Source organism: Semicossyphus pulcher, unplaced genomic scaffold (assembly GCF_022749685.1).
Source record: "Semicossyphus pulcher isolate SPU_LCO1_2020_fin unplaced genomic scaffold, fSemPul1.0.p SCAF_9, whole genome shotgun sequence".
Lineage (NCBI taxonomy): Eukaryota > Metazoa > Chordata > Actinopteri > Labriformes > Labridae > Semicossyphus > Semicossyphus pulcher.
The window spans coordinates 11,430,448-11,450,217 of record NW_027211770.1 but is presented as its reverse complement, the minus strand read 5'-3'; the positions used below and the strand labels follow the sequence as shown (position 1 = coordinate 11,450,217).

At 41.7% G+C, this 19,770-nt stretch overlaps 1 protein-coding gene across 3 annotated transcripts in view; it reads right to left on the bottom strand.

The window, feature by feature from the left end:
* Nucleotides 1-19,770, bottom strand: part of LOC138583571 (CUB and sushi domain-containing protein 3-like) — a 231,744-nt gene that overhangs the window by 18,186 nt on the left and 193,788 nt on the right. For all 3 annotated transcript variants that reach the window (XM_069655437.1, XM_069655438.1, XM_069655439.1), the window contains 5 exons: nt 15,881-16,063; nt 8,653-8,826; nt 2,886-3,059; nt 2,063-2,136; nt 778-889 (listed from right to left, as the gene is read on the bottom strand). In XM_069655437.1, the coding sequence (XP_069511538.1) occupies nt 778-889; nt 2,063-2,136; nt 2,886-3,059; nt 8,653-8,826; nt 15,881-16,063 (717 nt within the window). The remainder of the gene's footprint in view (nt 1-777; nt 890-2,062; nt 2,137-2,885; nt 3,060-8,652; nt 8,827-15,880; nt 16,064-19,770) is intronic.

Below are 19,770 nucleotides of genomic sequence, written 5' to 3'. Positions count from 1 at the left end.
TGAAGGCATAATAAAAAGACGGCATGACGCACATATTCAAGGGTTACAAAATCCCTTTAAAACTTCCCCTCCTCCCTCTAAACATTCACACACGCGCACACACAAACATAAAGCCCTGCTGCAGAGTACATCTGGCAGAGAATTAAGGGTAGGTATTACAAATTTTCTGCTCTCTCAGCACGAATGTCTCCAGGAAATTCAAGTGGGTGTTACAACTTGGGGTAGTTATGAAATCAAGATTACAAAATATCTTTTGAATCCCCCGAACATCACACAACTCGACTGTAGTAAATGGCAGACTGTAGTGAGATTTGAATTGGGAATAGTTCCATGAAATACTCTGGAATAGATGACCCTGAAATACTGGATTACATCACAAGTTAAAGAAAAGCACTCTGCTTTTTAAAGAGTCTGGGAGAAAGTGTACAGCTGTGGTTTGGTGTGGTTCGACAGCTCTGGTGGTTTAAACACAATGACAGTAATCACGGTAAACAGCTCTCTCTCAGAATGACTGGGGTGGCCGGGTTGATTGAGGCGCAAACTGCAATCTACTGGGAGGTCAAAAGTCAGGGCAGGGTCATGCGAATGAGAGAAAATGTACTTGAGGTGGACAGCGACACAGAGAGAGAGGTAGAGAGAGAAACGGAAAAAGAATAGATAGTCTCTGACGCCAGCTATGCAGATAAACAGAGACAAGGTGCCAGAAGGGGACGTGAAAAACAAAGACAGGGTGATATAAAGATAAAGCGAGTGAGAGCATGGCGAAAAATCACTCACGAATACAGGTAGGCTGGGTGCCGGTCCAGGTAAGATCTGGCAAACAGACCCGGGTGGTGGAGCCCTGCAGTAGGTGTCCCTGTTGGCACTGGAAATCCACTCTGCTGCCCACCTGGCCACAAACAGACAGCACACAAAGTGGAGGGAGTCGATACACTGATGCAAATGCCAATAGGCTCCGAGCATCAAATCTAAAGAGCTGGGAAAAAATACTGCACACTGAAGTTTTTTTTCCTGTTTTAATGATTATCTGTAGCGTGTGGAGGCAGATGGAGGCTATTCCTAGAGGCGATGGTCCATGTTCGTGTGCAGACATTAGAAAGTGACGGAGCTGACTTCTTGGTAAAGATATGAAGCTCAGAACTTTTCTGTTATCTTTATAAATAACTTATTTTCAGCCGCCGCCCCAGTCGACCGTTTAAAGGCGGTGTCGTCACTGAACTTTCCCATTTGCTGCTGTCAACATGTTGCTAAAATTGTTCAGTAATGCAGAAAATGCAAGACTACAGCTATTACAAGCAGTGATCCAAATAATGAGCTGCTTCTGCTTCTTTCATGTGGGACAAATTTCATATAAGAAATTCCGCTGAACGTTGGGGAGAAATAGTTTGCACTTAACTTGTAAGTGACACTTTAAAAGCAACAGGGAGGAAATAAAATGAAGTACACTGGCTGAAAGCATCTCGAGGGAGCTAAGGAGCACACACCAATGGTCACGATATCAGTCTTTTACACTGCGATGCATTTTAGCAATATTCATTTTACACACAGGCTCAAACTGCAAATAGTGCACATTAGTATAGATGTAGATATGCACCATGTCTTTACACATTCACAGTGGTTTCTTCTGCACACATCCTTGCTTCATCCTTGCATCCACATAACATCATCCAAAGGAATAAATGACTGTAGCTGGGACATTCATTGGTATCTGCTGATTTCAAAGAGGACTAGGCACAGGTAACACACTTCTTGTTAACACACATCTACCTCTGCCTAAGGCTGCTCCAAATATCGATCACTTGGAGATTTGTTGTCGAGCTGAATTAAGTAATGGAAGTATATCACACTTTATAGTTTAGTATATGTGAGAAATCAAATGTGTTGTGCTACTTTGCTAGTTTTTATGTTCCACACCCATTAAATAAACCTGTCTCCAACTAGAAAGGTCATTTTTATGCTCCTGTTTGAAATACATTTCCTGGCACACTTTCCCCTTCAGATTTAAGGAACACGACACCATCCATTTATAAAATGTGTCCGTTGCAGGTGTTGCTCATTTTACCTTAAAGCCTGTTGTGTAATTCATGAAGCCGTGCTCAGGTGTCCCTGGATTTTCACAAGTGGTTCTCGTAGGCTCTGGAACAAGAAATCATTGTCGAGATGAGCAGTGGAATTGCAGGAGCGCCAAAAAAAAAAAAAGAATATGACAGAGGGGCAATCATTGATAATGACGAAGCAATTTCTCTCTGGTGTACCGTGTACCAGAGGACAATTACTGAAGCGGCGTGGTAACACGAGCAGAATTACCCTGCCATCTTTAGTCTCTCTCACTGTGAATTCCTTGGCTTTTTAAATGTTTGAGGAATAAAGAGTTTCAGACTCTTAATCATTGCTGAGACAGAATTCAAATTAAGACAAATCCATTTGATAACACGCTTCTGATGCACTTAATATTTCCAGCAACACTGGGCTGCAAATATCAAGCATTGGCCCTAAGGTAACAAGATAAATAATGCATTTCATTCTCGTGATTTAGTTTTACATCAGTGCCAGATGGCAATCCACTGATTCTAGCTCACCTTCAACTGTGTTTTGTTGTTTATGTTAAGCTGCAGAACCGGCAGAGATTGATCATTTGTAATTAAATCAGATGCTTTGTGTTTTTCTTTCATTTTTGACGACAGAAATACCTGCCACACAATTTCATTTAACTTCCCTTGTTATGTCAACCTTCACATTTTGCTCTCGTCTTTCATGCAGAAAAGTAAACCCCGGGATGCCATTATTCAGTGATAAATAATGGAATTGCATGGCAAATCAGAGAAATAAAAGCTGACTGAATGGCACCCACAATATTTTATGAATTAAAGATAAAGATTCAGTACCTATACATCGAGGCTGAGATCCGCCCCAGCTGCCGTCATCCTGGCACATACGTGTTGTTGATCCCACCAGCACATAGGGGACATTGCAGCTGAACGTCACCTCAGAATTGAAGATGAAACTGCGCCCTTCTCTGCGTCCTTTGGCAGGCGTGCTGGGGTCTCCGCAGAACTTGGCTGCAGAGGCAGAAATGTGGAATATTGCTGATGAGATGAGCTGAAGGCCAACGAATCCAACACAGATTGTACGCATTTTTCCTGCACGTGTTCAACAGTGTTACACCTTCCCTCCACTTCATGTCAGCGTTGATGAACTGCCATATTTTACAGTTCATCCGTTTTAACCTAATTACACACAAGAAATCCTGCAGCAGTGTTTCAATCTAATGCAGCTCTGAGTAGATTGTTCAACATTTCATTCAGACATAATAAGCAGCATGGAGTGCGGCTGTACCCTTTTCAAGATCAGACCATGATGTGGAGCTCGACAGTTGTTTCCTATTGCTGCTTTCTTCTCTGTTAGATGAGCTTTTTATTCAGATTAACTTGACTGTAAAATGATTTTCTACATTATTTAGAAAGTCTTCACGGATAAAATTATTCAAATCGCACTGACATTATACTTGTTTCACTAATGCCTTTGGCCATTTTTTATTGCATGTGGGCAGATGCACTGTCTTCTCAGAACGAAGCGCTCTGACTGAACACATTTTTGTTTCCAGCGATCAAACTTGCTGGTGAGTTTCTACAGTAGGTACACGAGTATTCATCTTGGAAGCAAAAAGAGAGAGAGGGAGGGCACGGCGCTCAAGTTTAGATCAAAAATAATTAGCAAGTGAAATATTAAATTGTCTGACAGGGCCTTGAGGTTGAAACAACTGGAGCCATCTGCTGCCGCTGTTGCTCTTGTATGATATCGCCTCTTTAATGGGACTCCAGCCTCAGCCCCAGCAGATGAAGCTCGTTGGAATATCACGGCTCCCCTCTTCAATTTATTGCTTATAGGCATCAAATCAAATTGACTGGAATAATTTAGGCTCAGTGGGCTTGATGGCGAGAGAAGTCAGCCATTTTACAGTACGCCAATGCACATTTCTATCCACCATTACTGTATATACACACCCATCATTCCTCTAACAATACTGGTGAGTGAAAGTCACTTATTAGCCGTGGGAGGTTCAGAAATGCTCGATGTGTGAGGGAGCAGAGGCGAGGCAAGAGTAACAGCATTCTGTCACGCAGCCAGAGCTCTGTGGGATCAAGCCAATAATCAGGCAGGCTGCTTCTGCAGACCTGACATGTGCTGCTGCGTGGAGGTCTGGAGACAGAGATAAGTTCTCGCTTGCTCTCTTCCTAGAAGTCAGAAACCAACAGGGGCTTCCTACAGCCAATCCCTGACATAATGGATATCTAGTAAAAGAGATTAGAATCCAGCCCATGCAGGAATGGCTGAATAAAGCCATTACTGCAAATACTCTTATCTCAGAAACAAATCCTTGTATTCAGAGACGTCTCTTCTCCTGGAAAATATGTTTGTCTCTACTGTAGGTACCGTCTGAAAACCATGCATTGTTACTTTCAAGCCCCCAGCCCCCAACAGTTTGATCGTGTTTGATAGGACAACAAATAAAGATGTAAATATCTGACTGCATCTACAAACCATTCTTGTCTCTTTTCAAATGATTTTCGAAGACTTAGTATTCAGATGGCACCTTTTTTACATTTTTTTTGAGGGTTGACAACACTGCCTAACAGGTGACATGCACATCAGTCATAAGCCTCAAGCCGCAGGGAAATAATGTACTGCTTTATGGATATATAAGAGAAATGGCCCCAGGCCAAGCCAAGCTCAGCATCTTTAATGTGCCTGTGTGTGTGTGTGTAGGTGGATGAGTGAGGTAGAGAGAGAGACTAGTTAAACTTTTTCTCTCTCTCTCTCTCTCTCTCTCTCTCGCTCAGCCTCTCCTCTTCCTTGATGAATTATCAATGCTTTGAAGTCATCAGTATGCAGAGGCCAGATTCAAAGTTGGGATCACAGTCACATCCCTGCAGACACATGAACGAGCATTCCCTGACTCTGAATGTTGCTGCCTGCGCCGTGTTTCCCATGTGTTGTAAAAGGGGACATGAATATACATCGAAATGCTGTTTGGCTGCAAATGCTGAAAGAAGGACAGGTTTCCTTTCGCAGATCCATTGAATCTGCTGCACTATTGCTGAGCTATGTTACACCTAAAAATGCTGAGTATGAAATGCAATCATATTTCTAAAGTCTACAGTACTGCAAGCTCAATATAAGCCATGTTACATTTTTGTTTATGATGGAGCCAAAAGGAATCGAATTAATCCCACGGCTAAACTCATAATTTTGTGTAAATGGGAAATATCCCCTACAAGTAGAGCAACGTATTGACCAATATCGGATCTCATTGGCTATAATCTGAAGACGACGATACATGTCGGCCGGTTTAGCCAGCTGTTAGCGATAAACGACAAGACTTCCTTTTCCGCATGCTGCATTGTTCACAGAAAAAGTTTGCCGAAATTTCAACGTCATGATGCAGATTTGTAAAATGTCAAAATGAAGCTTTGCCAGGTCTGTCCACAAGAGGAGAAAACATGTTTAAAATGCTCGTTCGTTGAACGGAGGTCAGATTGATCGTTTCTGCAGCATTCAAGGAAGTCGGGAAATCTAAACGCTGAAAGGCTTTCTGACACAGCGTCAGGGGAATTTGTCTTAAGTTGATTTTTGGATCTAGAACAGATTGTTAGCTGTTAGCATGCAGATATCTGTTTACAGAGATTAATAAGAAGCTAAATCATTGTCAGATAGCAGCTGATGGGAGCCGGATGTCATAACGGCGCATTAAGTTCTGCCTGCTTTTGCTCTCCAGACGGACTGTGCTTCCTGTATACGCTGCAGCCTGCTGATATGGGATTGGTCAATATTGCTCAGACAACAAGCATTGTACAAATGGAAACCAGAACACTTACCATCCCGGAAATCCACGTCCCTGACAACAGAGTCTACGTATGTAGAATCGGTAAATAGAGATTATGTATTAACTAATGCTTAGAGTATCTTAGTAGCTGCATCTAATGCACAGATACATGACAAATGTTGGTTAAGTGTAAAGCATGTACGTAAAGTACAGGCCAGTGGGATAGAACAGTTAACTCTGACACAACTAAAGGTTTCCTCTTCAGAATGACGTTGCTATTTATAAGGACCAGCGCCTAAAAGACTGCTGTAGAGATTTCTGTGCTGACATTTTAATGCATAGATAATAGCCCTTTCTACACCAAATATGATCAGCACTTTCCTCCCCATTGTTTCCTCTTCTAGACTCATTTATTTCTCAGTAAACCTCAGTGATTTATCGCACACTTGCTTCCAGTTCTAGTACTGTAGCAGAAAGCTAGCTTTAACAGCATGTTTGGGAGACTCAGGTTCTTTACATAAGCTGGTTATTGATCACACTGAATGATTTTTATAGTGCATGCCTCTAAATTTGTGTCAATTTTGCAGCAGAGTTGCACCCTGTGTTCTAGGGCGTTAGTAATGGAGCTATTAAATGTAATTACAACATCAAAAACAATTCTCTGCAGAGACACAATAAACGGCGCGGTTACATCATGGGGCATAAAGGTTACTCGCTCACATTTCTGCAGTTGTTGTTTTTGAGCTGCTGATGTGGAAAAATGATTTTAGTATGTTGAGGGATGACTCTGGCCGTCATAATTTCAGCAGACAGCAAATAGACATGGTACATTTACCACGTGGGACAATATCCATTTTATGTCCAGATGACATTTTCTACCCATCAAAAAATCTCAGGACCAGAGCGAGGATACATCAGTGCACCTCGATAAAACAGACAGTTGGTCACTTAGTTGGCGAAAGCAAATATCTGGTCATAACCGACCACTGCAATCCTTCACGTTTAAGCAGCGTATAAATCAGACAGCAGTGTCTACTTCGACGTACATGATGACAGTGAACGACTGCAGTGTGGCCATTTAGACGAGCAAATGGCCGCACGAGGTACTGTTCTTCTAGTTGCATGGTCACAAACAGAGGCCGTCTGTCAGCTGGAATTCAGATGCTAAATACCCAAATGGGACCGTGTTCGCCTGACTGCATACAGCCACAAGCACCAAATTCTGCCATTAGCATAAATTACAAAAGAACACAGAAGTGAATAAGGTTGCTTTTTAAATAGGCTCAGGGGTGCCAGGCAGTTTATTTTGGTTATGATCCAACACGTGTTCCTAAAATGCTATTAACTATCTATTTTCTCTTCAATTCACAAGCTCCTGCCTGAGGCCAGCAATCATCACAGTGCAGTTACTTTCTGCACAATTAATGCATGCAGTCGTCTGAAAGCAGCGATCCCCTGTACAGAAGGCTCAAATAATCGATCAATGGCATGCATAATGTAGCAATTCTACAAAACTAAAGCGGTGCCTATATGCACCCGTTTAAGAGATGTTTTTAGTGCTTCACAGAAGTAAAAAAAAATACAAACAGATCATCTTTCAGCGCCTCGAGTGTTGCGCATTAATATTTCTTTGCCATTTGTTTTCATTCAACTTAGAAGTGACAAGCGCTCAGAGAGAAACAAACGTGCGAGTACTTTACCCTACTTGAGATTTCATTTCTGTCTGACTGATATAATGCAAGAATGACTCTGATGACAGCGAGACGCTCTTGAGCAGTCATGCATCCCAGGGGTTATTATTATGCTTTCAAAGATGATTCTAAGAAGGTCTTAATGTGGAGAAGAGAATGAGACTCTCCTCTTGTGGTTCCCCTCGGATCATCTTCTTCATCAGTGACATTGTAGCTTTGACTCCAGGGCTAGGGGTCAATTCACTCTTCATTTCATCAAAATGTAAATGGAAGGTTCCATTTGATGCACGAACAGTGAAATATTCATCTGTGTAGTGTATGAACAAGTAGGATACAATGCTCTTCTCATGCTCAGCAGTGCTCCGTTTTGCTTTTCAGTAACCACTGAAGGTGCTTTTAGGATTAAGTATAAATCAGTGCTTGTGAAGAAAAGACCTTGACTCTACAAGCAGGAAGAGCACTAATAATCCCTGTTGTGCATCTCTGCAAGACTTGCTCTATTTGTATCGTAATTCAGCGTCTCCACCCAGGCCCTGATGTTAAACCCCATGACTTATTCATGACCTTCACTAATTTCATTAATGCGAGATAACCTCTGTAGGAGCAGGAAAGTGGTAGAAGGTGATTGCCACAGAGAGAAAAAATAGTTTTCTATAAATCATACCAGGAGCTGCATGTAAGAGAGAGTAACATGCAGGGTTTATTTCTGTTAAGAGACCCATTTAAGAAATTACCTGGTATTTCACAACTTCCCCTAATAAATTAAAACAATGTTATGACTTTGCCTGACTTCCTTATTAGATGCATCATTATTTAATTCCACACTCAGCGGGAACCATGGCAATTTCAGTCTGAATGCATGACCCAAGGTGCAATATTAATTTTTTACTTCCATAGGATAGAATATGAATTCATGAGGAGAAGCTACATGATGTGATGTTTTAATTATGAATCCAACATTTCACATGCTTTATAATGTTTTAAAAATCTGCATCAAGCGAAAAGACTTAATTTAGCTCGCAAATAACCGTCTCTCAGACAGCAAGAGAAATATCACATAGACTCTTTCAGAGAAACTTCCTCAAGCAATCTATAATTATCCATATAATTATAAAGAGGTATGAAATGGTGACTTACGCAAACACTGAGGCAGGTCTCCGTTCCATGTTCCATTTCCTGTGCAGGTGAGCACAGCAGGGAAGGACAGCTCATAGCCAGGTAGGCAGCTGTAGCTGATGCTGGTACCCCACTCCAAGACTGAGCCCTCCAGGAGGCCGTTGGGAATAGACGGAGGTGTGGGACACGTCACCACTGCGGGGGAAGGTGAAGAAACAATCACAGTTGAGAAAACCTTATTTGAGCACAATCAATGGGCAGAACAGGTGAAGACAAGTTTGATTCACAACAGCGTCAGAGAGGATGGAGATCTTCATAGATGAAGAAATAGTGAACCACCAGTATGTAGGTGTTTCTTATGTTAAAAGTTGACTTTATAATTTCTGAATGTTGTTGAATCAGTTGGGGTCCACAGCAAACATTAAAGGGCCAGTTCGCTGATTTTCACCCTCAGTCCTATCATGCTGTTATGGGGAGCTAATGCCATTATGGTAGAGAAAAAAAAAGCAATTTTGCTCTGTGCCTTTGGAGGACGATATCCGCTTCTCTAATGGGCCCTGGAAACCTCCACCAGACTACATAAAATGCGTCATCTGGCGGAGGCCAGGGAGTTTGCTAAACTACACTTCCTCAATCTAGGACACCAGCCTCCAATGTCATGTGTTGTTCAAAATCGTCAGGTTTGAAATGTAGACTGCAGACCTGAAGATTTTTTTAGAGGACCCACCGGTTTATTCTCGGTGTATTTCTGATTCGGTACCACTCTGAGCCGTTGCCTGCAGCGACACGGTAGTATTTCACTCCAGCGTCTCTCACTGGGCTGTTCCTTTCAGAGGGAGGGGCGCAATGCACGCTGGGTGTTGTAGGAATGTTGAATGGGCGAAACCACGAGCTGTTTGTACAACTTTCTCCACAGCTATGGGGCCAAGTTCAAATATTATTGCTTCTATCGATTACAGAGAACAGCAGCTTTGACTGACAGCGGCTTTTTCCAGGGGTGAATTGCTCCTTTAAGGGTTGGAGTTGACAGAGAAATTTAAATCCTCAGGAGTTTGGAGACGAACTTGACGGATACAAAGAGATCCTTAAAAACACTCTTGCTTTCTCCCACCTTGATACAGCTGAGCTTCGCCAGCTCCTGGATGAAACTCAAGCATAACAGACAATGTTAAAGCTCAGACATAATTAATATGATTTATGTGGATTTGCAAGGATATGGCTATATCCTGGGCCTTTGTGTTTCAATCAGGATTTAAGATATTGAAATGGTGATGACAGAAATAAAGAAGTTATGTAAGAACTGTAATAACCAGACTTTCTATCCAACACATTTTCATTCTCACAGGTTTTTACTTCCCATTTATATCCAGAAAGTATTCATAACCCGAAGCACAGAAGCACTGCTTCCCTTTACGGCACAACAGGATTGAAGTTAGCTTTTTCATGCCGGTTAAACATGAACTCTTTTTGTCGAATCTGTTTGTACACAGCATGATTCAAATTACATTGCCATTTTACAGACTTTTAGAGGCAGCAGAGGTGGGACGAATTCAGCATTTTACTTAATGTGGATTACAGTTGAGGGAGAACTAGGTCTTTAGCCCCGAGTAATGTTCTGTGTTTTCACTGTGACTGTGTGGGATTTTTCTGCTGTTTCTGTTTGGAGTTTACTGAATAATTTCTTTGAGAAAAGAGGGGACATCTTGTGTCTGTGTAAGCCATAAACTTTCTGTACAACAAATGTAATAAATGAATGCATAATAAAGCTCAGAGTGTGTTCTGACACAGTTGGAGATGAACCCACAGGGACCCAGATGGGATATGGGTTTTAGGGATGTGAATAAATTATAGCAGTTGTTTTATACCATTACTATCTTCCCTCAGCACCCATCATTTCCTCAGGTCTCCTCTCTCCTTTAGACACTCTCACGCATGCTGAAACACTAAAACAAAGATCTGCAGATTGAATTCAGGCTGCAGCCAGGCCTGTCTGGCGGGATCAGATGTTTAGTTCACCATCTGGTTACTTAAGCTGTCATGTAAACACCATGGTACACAAGGTGTTGTGTTTTGACAGAACAAAAACAACGGAGTCATTTTCACTTCGGAAACACATGACGAAAAGAGACAGATGCAGCCATGTGAAGGCAGACTCAATGGACACCTCTGCTCTGCTAAGGTACAGGGCCTAATACCAACCTCCACCTGCACAGACTTTGAAAGGGCATTCTGGCTCAATCTGTGAGGGCTCAGGGCTGCTGAACAGTAAATAGTCCAAGTGCATGAGGGTCCTGATTCTGACTTTTTAACACCAAATAGCCCCCCTTGCCTTCAGTCCCCATATTTGCAGACTTTGCAATGTGTTAAACGTGGTCGTCCAGCCCCCCCACTAGATGTTGGAGCAAGCAAGGACAGTAAGAAATTATCTGTAAGTGGCAGCATGTGGCTGCTGGCTGTTGTGGTTATTTACAGCATGTTAGTTGAGTTGTTCACATTTTCAGTCAAATATTCAAAGTCATGACTTTCCTGGCTTTTAGTAAACTGGAGGCGTGGCTTTCTTTGTTAATACTAAATGGTTGTCCATGTAACGTGTGATGCCAAGTTGGTGTGTCTCGTTCCTCATTTGTATTCAATGTCTAGCCTTCATGGACTCACTTTAACGCACTGCACGCCTGACGTCAGGTAAGCCTGTAAGGGTTCAGTGCTGAGGCTTTATGGTGGAGTTTGGGATTTGGCCCATGTATGGACACACATGCACCAAGAACCTTTGTTGGCATCATTAAGAGGACAAAGACTTAGATAAGGCAGTTATAACAAGCTGCAGCCTGGGGCCCAGCATAACTTTGAGAATGTCTGAAAACTTCCAGGACTGCTGTCTTCCCACCGGCCTCAATCAGCTCCAAGCCTCAAAGTAGAAACTTTGCATCTGTACATACTGAGAGAACAGTTACTCACTACATCTAACTCAAGTCAAGTCAAAGTTTATTTATATAGCACATTTAAAACAACCACAGATGACCAAAGTGCTGTACAAGCTTAAAACACAATACTAAATAAAAGAACAAATATGACTATTTTGCAGTTATTTATTGTGTTTTCATTATACAGTTGCATAATAAAATGTCAGGATGTCAGGCTCAACTGGAATTAAAAGCCAACGCAGAGAGGTACAGTAGGTGTTAAGCAATGATTTAAAAGGGGTCTGAGCAGTTAGTAATATCTACTTGATATTTACAGGTACTGTTCCACAGATTGGGAGTCACCTCTTGCTCTGAGTCTGGATCTTGGAGCATCCAAGAGAATCTCTTTCAAATTACTTTAGAGAGAAATCGGCCTTTACCTTCCCCAGAAGTCTCAAAGAAGCTTGTTTTGATAACTAAGATGCAGTAGTAGTCCAATTTGTTTCTTTTTCTTTGGATTTTCACTTATTTTTGAAGTTGTATCTGTAGTCATCGATCTTTTCTTTGTTTGTTCAGCCATAGTAGATTACTGTTTACTCGCAACACTTGCAGAGAACGGAAAAGCAGCCGCTTAGCTCCGCCTACCCTCTCTGGCAGACCAACCACTGCTGGCTGATGGAAAACTTGTCACTAACTGGGCGCCATTTGTGATTTCTTCCGCGAAATATGCCACAGACACCCAGTCTGTAATACTGCAAATGCAAAGGCTTTCATCAGTGGGCCATAAGCTCAGTCCCGTTGTGTTTCCTCATTTATCTCATTTTTAGTTTGACAATTAGCTTTGTTGAATTAAATATATCCGTACAGTTACTTTATGAAGACCAAAACAACATTTTTTTTTCTACTGTCGACTAAAATAAGTCAAAACATTTTGTCCAATTAGAGGAGAGCAGAGCGTAACGATCATTTATCATTATTAATTACATGTTAATATACATTAAGCTCATGATGGACAACTTACTTGTAAAGTTTTAGTTCGAGTTTCTTTTTTCTACACAACACGTTACAGTAGATTTGGAGCGAGCCACTGTGGGATATTCACACATTCTCTCCAAGGTGTAACCGTCTTTTGTTCTTGGTTGGCAGCAGATCCAAAAGATTTCCATGTGGACACGTTGCATTAGTACACAGTATAGATGCTTTAGAAGTATGTTATATTTAGAAAGATATTCAGGCCATGATGAATAGTGAACAGAAGTAAAAAGCTAAGCCTCACTTATGTTGCAATCTGTTTCTTAATGTTTTGTTTGGTAATGTAATTTTCCTTCACAAGTTCTCAAGGAGAAACAAGTTCACTTGGATTTGTTTTCTTTGATGTTAATGAATTAGTAAAGAGGGCCTTCAGTTTGGGGTTTTCATGTTGTTGCTCTGGAGCCGCAGAAAAAATACAAAATACCTCAGTAAAACGCCCAGCTGGATGCTGTAAAGTGGAGAGTGGGTTTGTGTGTGTGTGTATGTGTGTCTGCGTACAGTAAATCAGTGTGAGAGGAAGAGAGAGAGAGCGAGAGGATAAAGACTGGTGGAGGGAGAACGTGTGTGAGTAGGCAAATTACACTGATTAGAGGAGTAGGCCTACTAATCCCATAAGCACTGCATCAGAAATTACTTTAAATAAATCAAAAAAGAAGGCATGGGTGGCAGGCAGAACTGAATGGGAAGCAGAGAGTGTCCCCATTTTCCTAAGTAGTTCTAAGCAGCATTAGTGCCTCTTAGCTGAACACGCCAAACCTGGGATTCAAACTGAATCCTTGCCGGGCGAGGCTTAGGATGTGTCATCAGCGGTGTGTGTATTCACACCACAAACTAACAGGAAGCACCGACACACACACATATATTAAGTCCAAAATTATTCACAAAGTCGGCACACGTTAAACAGCTTTGTCTCTTTTAGTTTCAAATTCTCTCCCTCTCTCCGCCCCTCCCTCCCTGGAATATCGGCTCATATCCCCGCGGCACATCATCCAAATCTTTGACGAGATGACAGATGTCCCGCATCATGACAGATCCAAACTGCTCACCCTGCCTGAACTGCTGCACCTTCAACTTGAACCCAATCATGCAGAAGGGAAAGGAAAGCGATCTTGCTGGGGAAGACTTTATATTGGTTTCGGATGCAAGAGAAAGAAAACAGATATTTTCTGGGTCCTTTTCAAAGACCTCCTGCTGCGTAGGCTGTCAGTGAGAAAGATCATAAAAAAAATCCGTAATTACCAGTGAGCTGTGTTATTGCTTGTCCTAGATAGAGAGGAAAAGAGCAACTACAAGGAGCAAATAAGCGTACGTGGATAGGATATTCCTTCTTCCTCCCCCATCCACGCTGAGGAAACAAAAAGTGAATATAGACTACCTAAGTAGTTATCAAACTCCACTCTTTGTCTATGTTTTGTTTACCTCCTCTGAAAAGAAAGAGCAGCAAGCAGACCGAGAGGATGCAGAAGGGACCCTGTGGCTCGCTTACACATGCAGACAGGTCAGCGCGAGCTGGAGGTGATAACAAACGTGAAGGTGTGTACGTATCTGTGCCTATGCAGGCATGAGAGATGCACTTGTATAACATGATGCCCCCACGTGATTGTATGCATTCCTGGCTGTGTGTGAGTGTGTGTCATGAGGAAGGCTAAGCTCTAGGGTGTTGCTCCTCTCAACACCACCCCCATTAAGCACAGCAGCATTGAGGCCGGGTGCCTGAGCTGTTGCTGAACTGTCAAGGATTAGAGCTCGGAGGTTGGGAGATTCACACACTTTAACACACACATGCGTGCACACACGCTCCGTGTGTGTCTCTCTCCATTTAAACTGCCTTGGGTAACAGTTGTGCGAACGTCAATTCATCCAACAGCTTCAACATACCAAGGAACAGGGCACGTTAATAATGAAAGACATCTATGAAATATTACAAATCAGTGTCAGTTTGGATGTTGTAAACTTCTAGGCAAGGTCCAGGGGAGCCTGAGGAGGGTAAGAAGTGTACGGCTTAAAACCACTGCTCCCTCTGAGATGAGCTAAGGAAAGGTGAAGGCACAGACTACCTTTGGTTCTGTAACAGCATTTTATACTCCGAGTATATCGAGGAACAAAAAGCAGCTGTTACATAAGAATAAAAAAGGTCAATGGGCTTTGTGTTTGCACAATCCTTGATGCTCGATTCCCTTTTCAAGAACGTGTCTGTGTGTTTAATTTCTAAAACATTTCTGTAGCTTGTCCTTGTATATGTCTCCTACCTGTTATGTTTGCCTGTGTGCTTGTCAGTCTCTCACTCTTTTCCCCTCACATTTCATTTGTCCTTTTCCATTGCTCAAGAGGCAAATGTAATGCCAGCTTGCTTCTCTCTGACTGAGACAGCAACCAGAACAGTTCCTTAGCAACAATGAGCCACCGTGTGCCTCGTGGGCTCTTCCTTTTCCTGGTGTACTTTTGAACTGTTCGCTGCACAAGTTAATCTCCCCTGCAATACTTACTTTTGGGTGTCGATGGCAGACATGCTAATCTGTGCCTCCACTCGAGCATCATGAATCATGGAGTGATGCGGTGCTGATGGGCGTACAACAGCTAAGTCCTCTTTTTAACTTTGATGTTAATCAGGCCTAGAGAGTGCCCACAAACTTTCAGAGAGAGGGGGAGCCGATGATTAACTGTTGGAGTACAATAAGAGGGGGTCCTCGTTGTGACGAAGAGGACTTGTCGGCCATCCATCATGAAGTGTCACAGGAACTTTAGCCTTGGCTTTGTGCCAGCACAGGTGCAAGTCTAGATGCAGGTGTGGGTGAAATCGCTGAGTCCCAGATCAAGAGCTCTAAAAATTCATTGTATATTTTTTTTCTTCTTTCCAAAAGCCAGCTGAGCGTTGCCGTCTCTTACGTGGGGGACTCGTACAGAGAGATGCTCTGGACATAATTTAGAACAACAGACTCAAAACTGATTGTAGTGTTTATGTGGGTGCGTGTTTTTGTACTAAGGCATGAACGCAAACATAAGCAGCTGCATTTGCATATGAGAGAGTGTGGGTGTCTGTATCACTAACATCCAGTTTAATGTATCGTTGGCACTTTATCAGCACACTGACGTGAACAATATGACACTATCTGACCACATAGGAAGTTCTGTGTCACCTTGCTTGCTAATCTCATTAGATGTCAGGGTGTAAGCATGTACTTTATATTGTGCGTGACAGTGCGCCGGCGTACCAAGGTTGTTATAGCACGGTCTGATGGTTATCAAGGTTGACTGTCTACTGCAGCCCGTGTCTGATGCAGTCTATTTCAGTGTGCGCACTTTGTGGTGGCACTTACCTTGGCATGCTGGCATGGTGCCACTCCAGGTGCCGTTGTTGGTGCAGGTCCTGGTGACAGTGTTGTCCCCTCCGATCATCACGTACCCCGGCTGGCACATGAACGTCACATTCTGGCCCACGGTGATGTCATCGCCCACTCGAAGTCCATTTGCTGGAATACCGGGGTCGCCACAGGTGATCACTGTCATCGATGGTCAAACAAAAAGAACATGCATCAGATATCATCTTAGACGGTGTTGTTGAAGAATAAATGAAGCAGACTGAGCTGCATTTTGTGGCCTTCTTTTCCCCACAGATTTTCTATCTTAAGCACACTCTTGTTAAGTTTTTCATGCTTAACTAATGTTGCAGTTGCTCATTTGTGCCAACATGCATTTGTTATTTTTGTTTATAAGCACTATACAATAATCACAAAGATTGAGTGGTGATTTATAATTATCCACTCAGCCTCAATAATAATCCTCTCAGCCACATATCAAGGTATTAAAAAGCTTTAAACAGCTGTGCCAAATACATTTGTGCATGATGAATATGGCTAACCAAACAGAAGATTAGTCAGGGAGTATCTGCAGCCAGAGCCACAATCCTTCACCAGCAGCCCAAACTTATTACTGTGATGACTGGCTGAGCAACAGCACTTTGTACAACAGGATGTAGTTAAAGCTACAAGGAACCAACTCAACAATATAGGTTTGTCACTACATAGGTGTGTTTTGTGGTGGTCATCAGTAACGGGTAATTGCCCCTGCTGTTGGTCAATAATACAGTTCAAAGCTGTTCTCAGCAGATGCATAGAGTTGAATGCTCTGTACATCAGTCCTTCACAATCAGTCAAACAGCTCTAATAAAAACGGTGTTCTTGCGTTGTCATGTGATGGGAAACAAACAACACAAACATGAGATTGTGATTCGCACAACAATGTTGTAAAAGAAAAAGAAGTAAATGTTTTGCTTTAAGTGAATTCAAATAATGTTACAGGGTTTTACAGGAGTTTGCCCTTTATGAGTTCATCGAATTTTTCAATGGCAATGTTTTAGTCAGAAAGCTTAAAAATCACCAAATACAGGGTTATAAATGGTTTACATTAGACAGCAACTATAAATATACAGTTTATAATTAGCATGTAAAAACAGCATCTGGACACTTCCATCCATAAAAGATAAAAAGCATGAAGCACTAAGGTTTGTGTGGTGAAACCATAGACTGTATAAAAAGATGGAAAACATGACAGCTCCTTAAAAGTGAAGCCAAAACAGTTAGATGCTGCAAAATGATGATGATGATTGACAGCTCAGTTGACAAATACGGTGCTTCGATCTGTTCTGGATTAGCAGAGTGGAGGAGGAACGGCCAGAGAAGACATAACTAAAACAATCGCTACAGTCACTGAAGTTTCCATATCTGTGAACGTCTGCTTCAGACCAACACGAGAAGCTGTTCTGCTGTTAATCACGCAGACGTGTGGGTTCTTTGCCGTTTATTATTTCCAGTAAGTAAAGTATTTGTTTTGGTTCACAGAAGTGGCTATGGCTACAGCTCTGGCTCCAAATGACGTAACCAGTGCAAGATGTCAGTGCCCATCGCGGAGGGTATTTTGGCTTCAATTTTGTACAATGAGAGTAGCTGGAGACCCATTGTCCATCTATATATATGGTCATTGGTTGAAACGTGTGTGAGAGATATTCCTCTATTTTTATTTTTATCTTATTTTATCACTTTGAGGTATTGGTTAATTCTTGCCGAAGTCAAGGGGAGAACTAAGTGAAATAATTAACATGTTGGACCGCTTCCCTCCCCCAGTAATTTTGTTCACTTTCTTCTTTTCATATGCCTGTTCTTGGCTTCTTCTCATGGCACGACTTCTGCAAAGTAAACAGATGGCTCAGTGTTGGCCGGGTGCATTGTCAGGTCTTAACCTAGTGCTATCTTGGATGAAATTGTAAGTCGCCAGCTTCTATTTGATTGCTTTTTCATAGCCCTTGTTTAATCTTACAACCCTTATTTGTGCCATCTTATTACAGAATCTTTCCTGACTTGTTCAACTTCATGTAAAAAGCCAGTTTGATGCATATGGCTGTCCGTGCGAACGCCTCCTCCCTTAAATTAATGTCTGTTTGTTTATTTTCATTTGCTGCCAAGGACTTCAACACTTGGACATATTTATCATCACTGGGTGAGACTAACTTTTTTATCCTGACAGATAACATCAGAGAGCTGCTAGTTGTTCGTACAGAGCAGGAGTGAGTTCTTCACTTTGTGTCTTACTTGCTCCAATAATTAATCTAATCCTACATGTATCTATTTTTAAAATCAGCTCAAAACCAAAAACGCTGTCAGGTAAGACAGTCCCCTGCAGGTGAAATGAGACTAATGAGACTAACTGCGCAGCGTTGATGTTGTCTGATGGCTGACAGAGGTTATACGGCTGTTTCTTCAGTGTTTTCTGTTTACTTGGAGGAATATCTTGTTAGTACATCCTCATGTGAGGTTCCTGCTCCCTGCATCCTGTAATCTATGTCAGATGATTGAATTGCAGCGCAGGCGACACCGATGTATTTGGTTATTCACACATTCTAACTCAGTGTTGGAGTCCATGGTATTTACTTCACATTTATTTAATTTTACACATGCACTGCTGCCTGCTTTTAAGGAAATATTTTTAGAAACTACATCCTTTTTACTTGGTACAATCCTGGTTTTCATTGTAAGTCAGATGCTTTTTACACCCATTATCCATCCTGAGAAAGATTTGAAGTGGCAATATGTGAACATTAAGTTGATTCTGTGCTAACAAATGAAATTGTAGCAGATATTAATCAATTTTCTTTGAAATACAGAGGAGCATCTCTTTGGAACAACCTACCTCTATCACTACAATCAACATCAACATTATCATCATTCAAAAAACATCTGAAAAGAACTCTTATTAGCCAAGACTTTTTACACTATATGGATACCATTTCAATGCCTTCCACTCTGTAAAAATAATCCTCAGTCTAGTCAATATATCTTCAATAATGTTGCATTACTACTGCTTAGTCTCAAAATTTTGATCACTCAGGAAATGTTTGTTTTTATCCATGATGTTTTTTTAAGAAAGTACTTATGACAGCAAGTTACATCAATGTTGAATGGTCTCATCCTTCAGTCACTAAAACATTTCTCCATTTCTTTAACTTTTCCAACTGGATAAACACAACAGGTGGTTTCTTAATCTGAAAAAACCTTCTCAGCTGTTCACCAACAGACAAACAGGCGTGTAGTCAAAGATTTTTTTCAGTATCTATCACAACAGTTTAACAAGGTCACAAGATCAAGTGCTAACAGCTCTGTGAGGCTTAACTAGCACAGGAGTGGTTAGAGCTACACGATAATGTCAGGAGGCTAACATGCTCAAAATGGCAAAGGTACAGCATTAACCATGTTCCCTTTGTTAGCTTTGAAAGTTAGCATGCTAACATTTGCTAAATGCAGCTGAGGTTGATGATAATGAAATTACTTTCTTTAGTCTTTGGTCATTAACCAAATAATCATTGTCCAAATGAAAACAGTTACTCTGAGCCACCAAAGACAAACCAGAAGACATTATCTTCAATTAGGCATGCTATGTCTCCCTGATGGCATGAATAAGGCTGCTGGTGAAAGATTTAACTGGTATAAACTAGAGACATGTTGTAAGGGAGAGGAAAGGGAGATCTCACTACAGGAAGAATGTGAGGGACTAAAAAACTGTGTGTGCATTAATCTTAATATTTATATGTGCCTGTCTTTCTGCATGAGTTACTCAGTCAGTCAGCACAATGCAGAGCAGCTGCAGGCTGTTGACTTCAACAACTCAACTTAACACTACAGGATTTGGTAACATTTACTTGCTTCCAAGAAAAGTG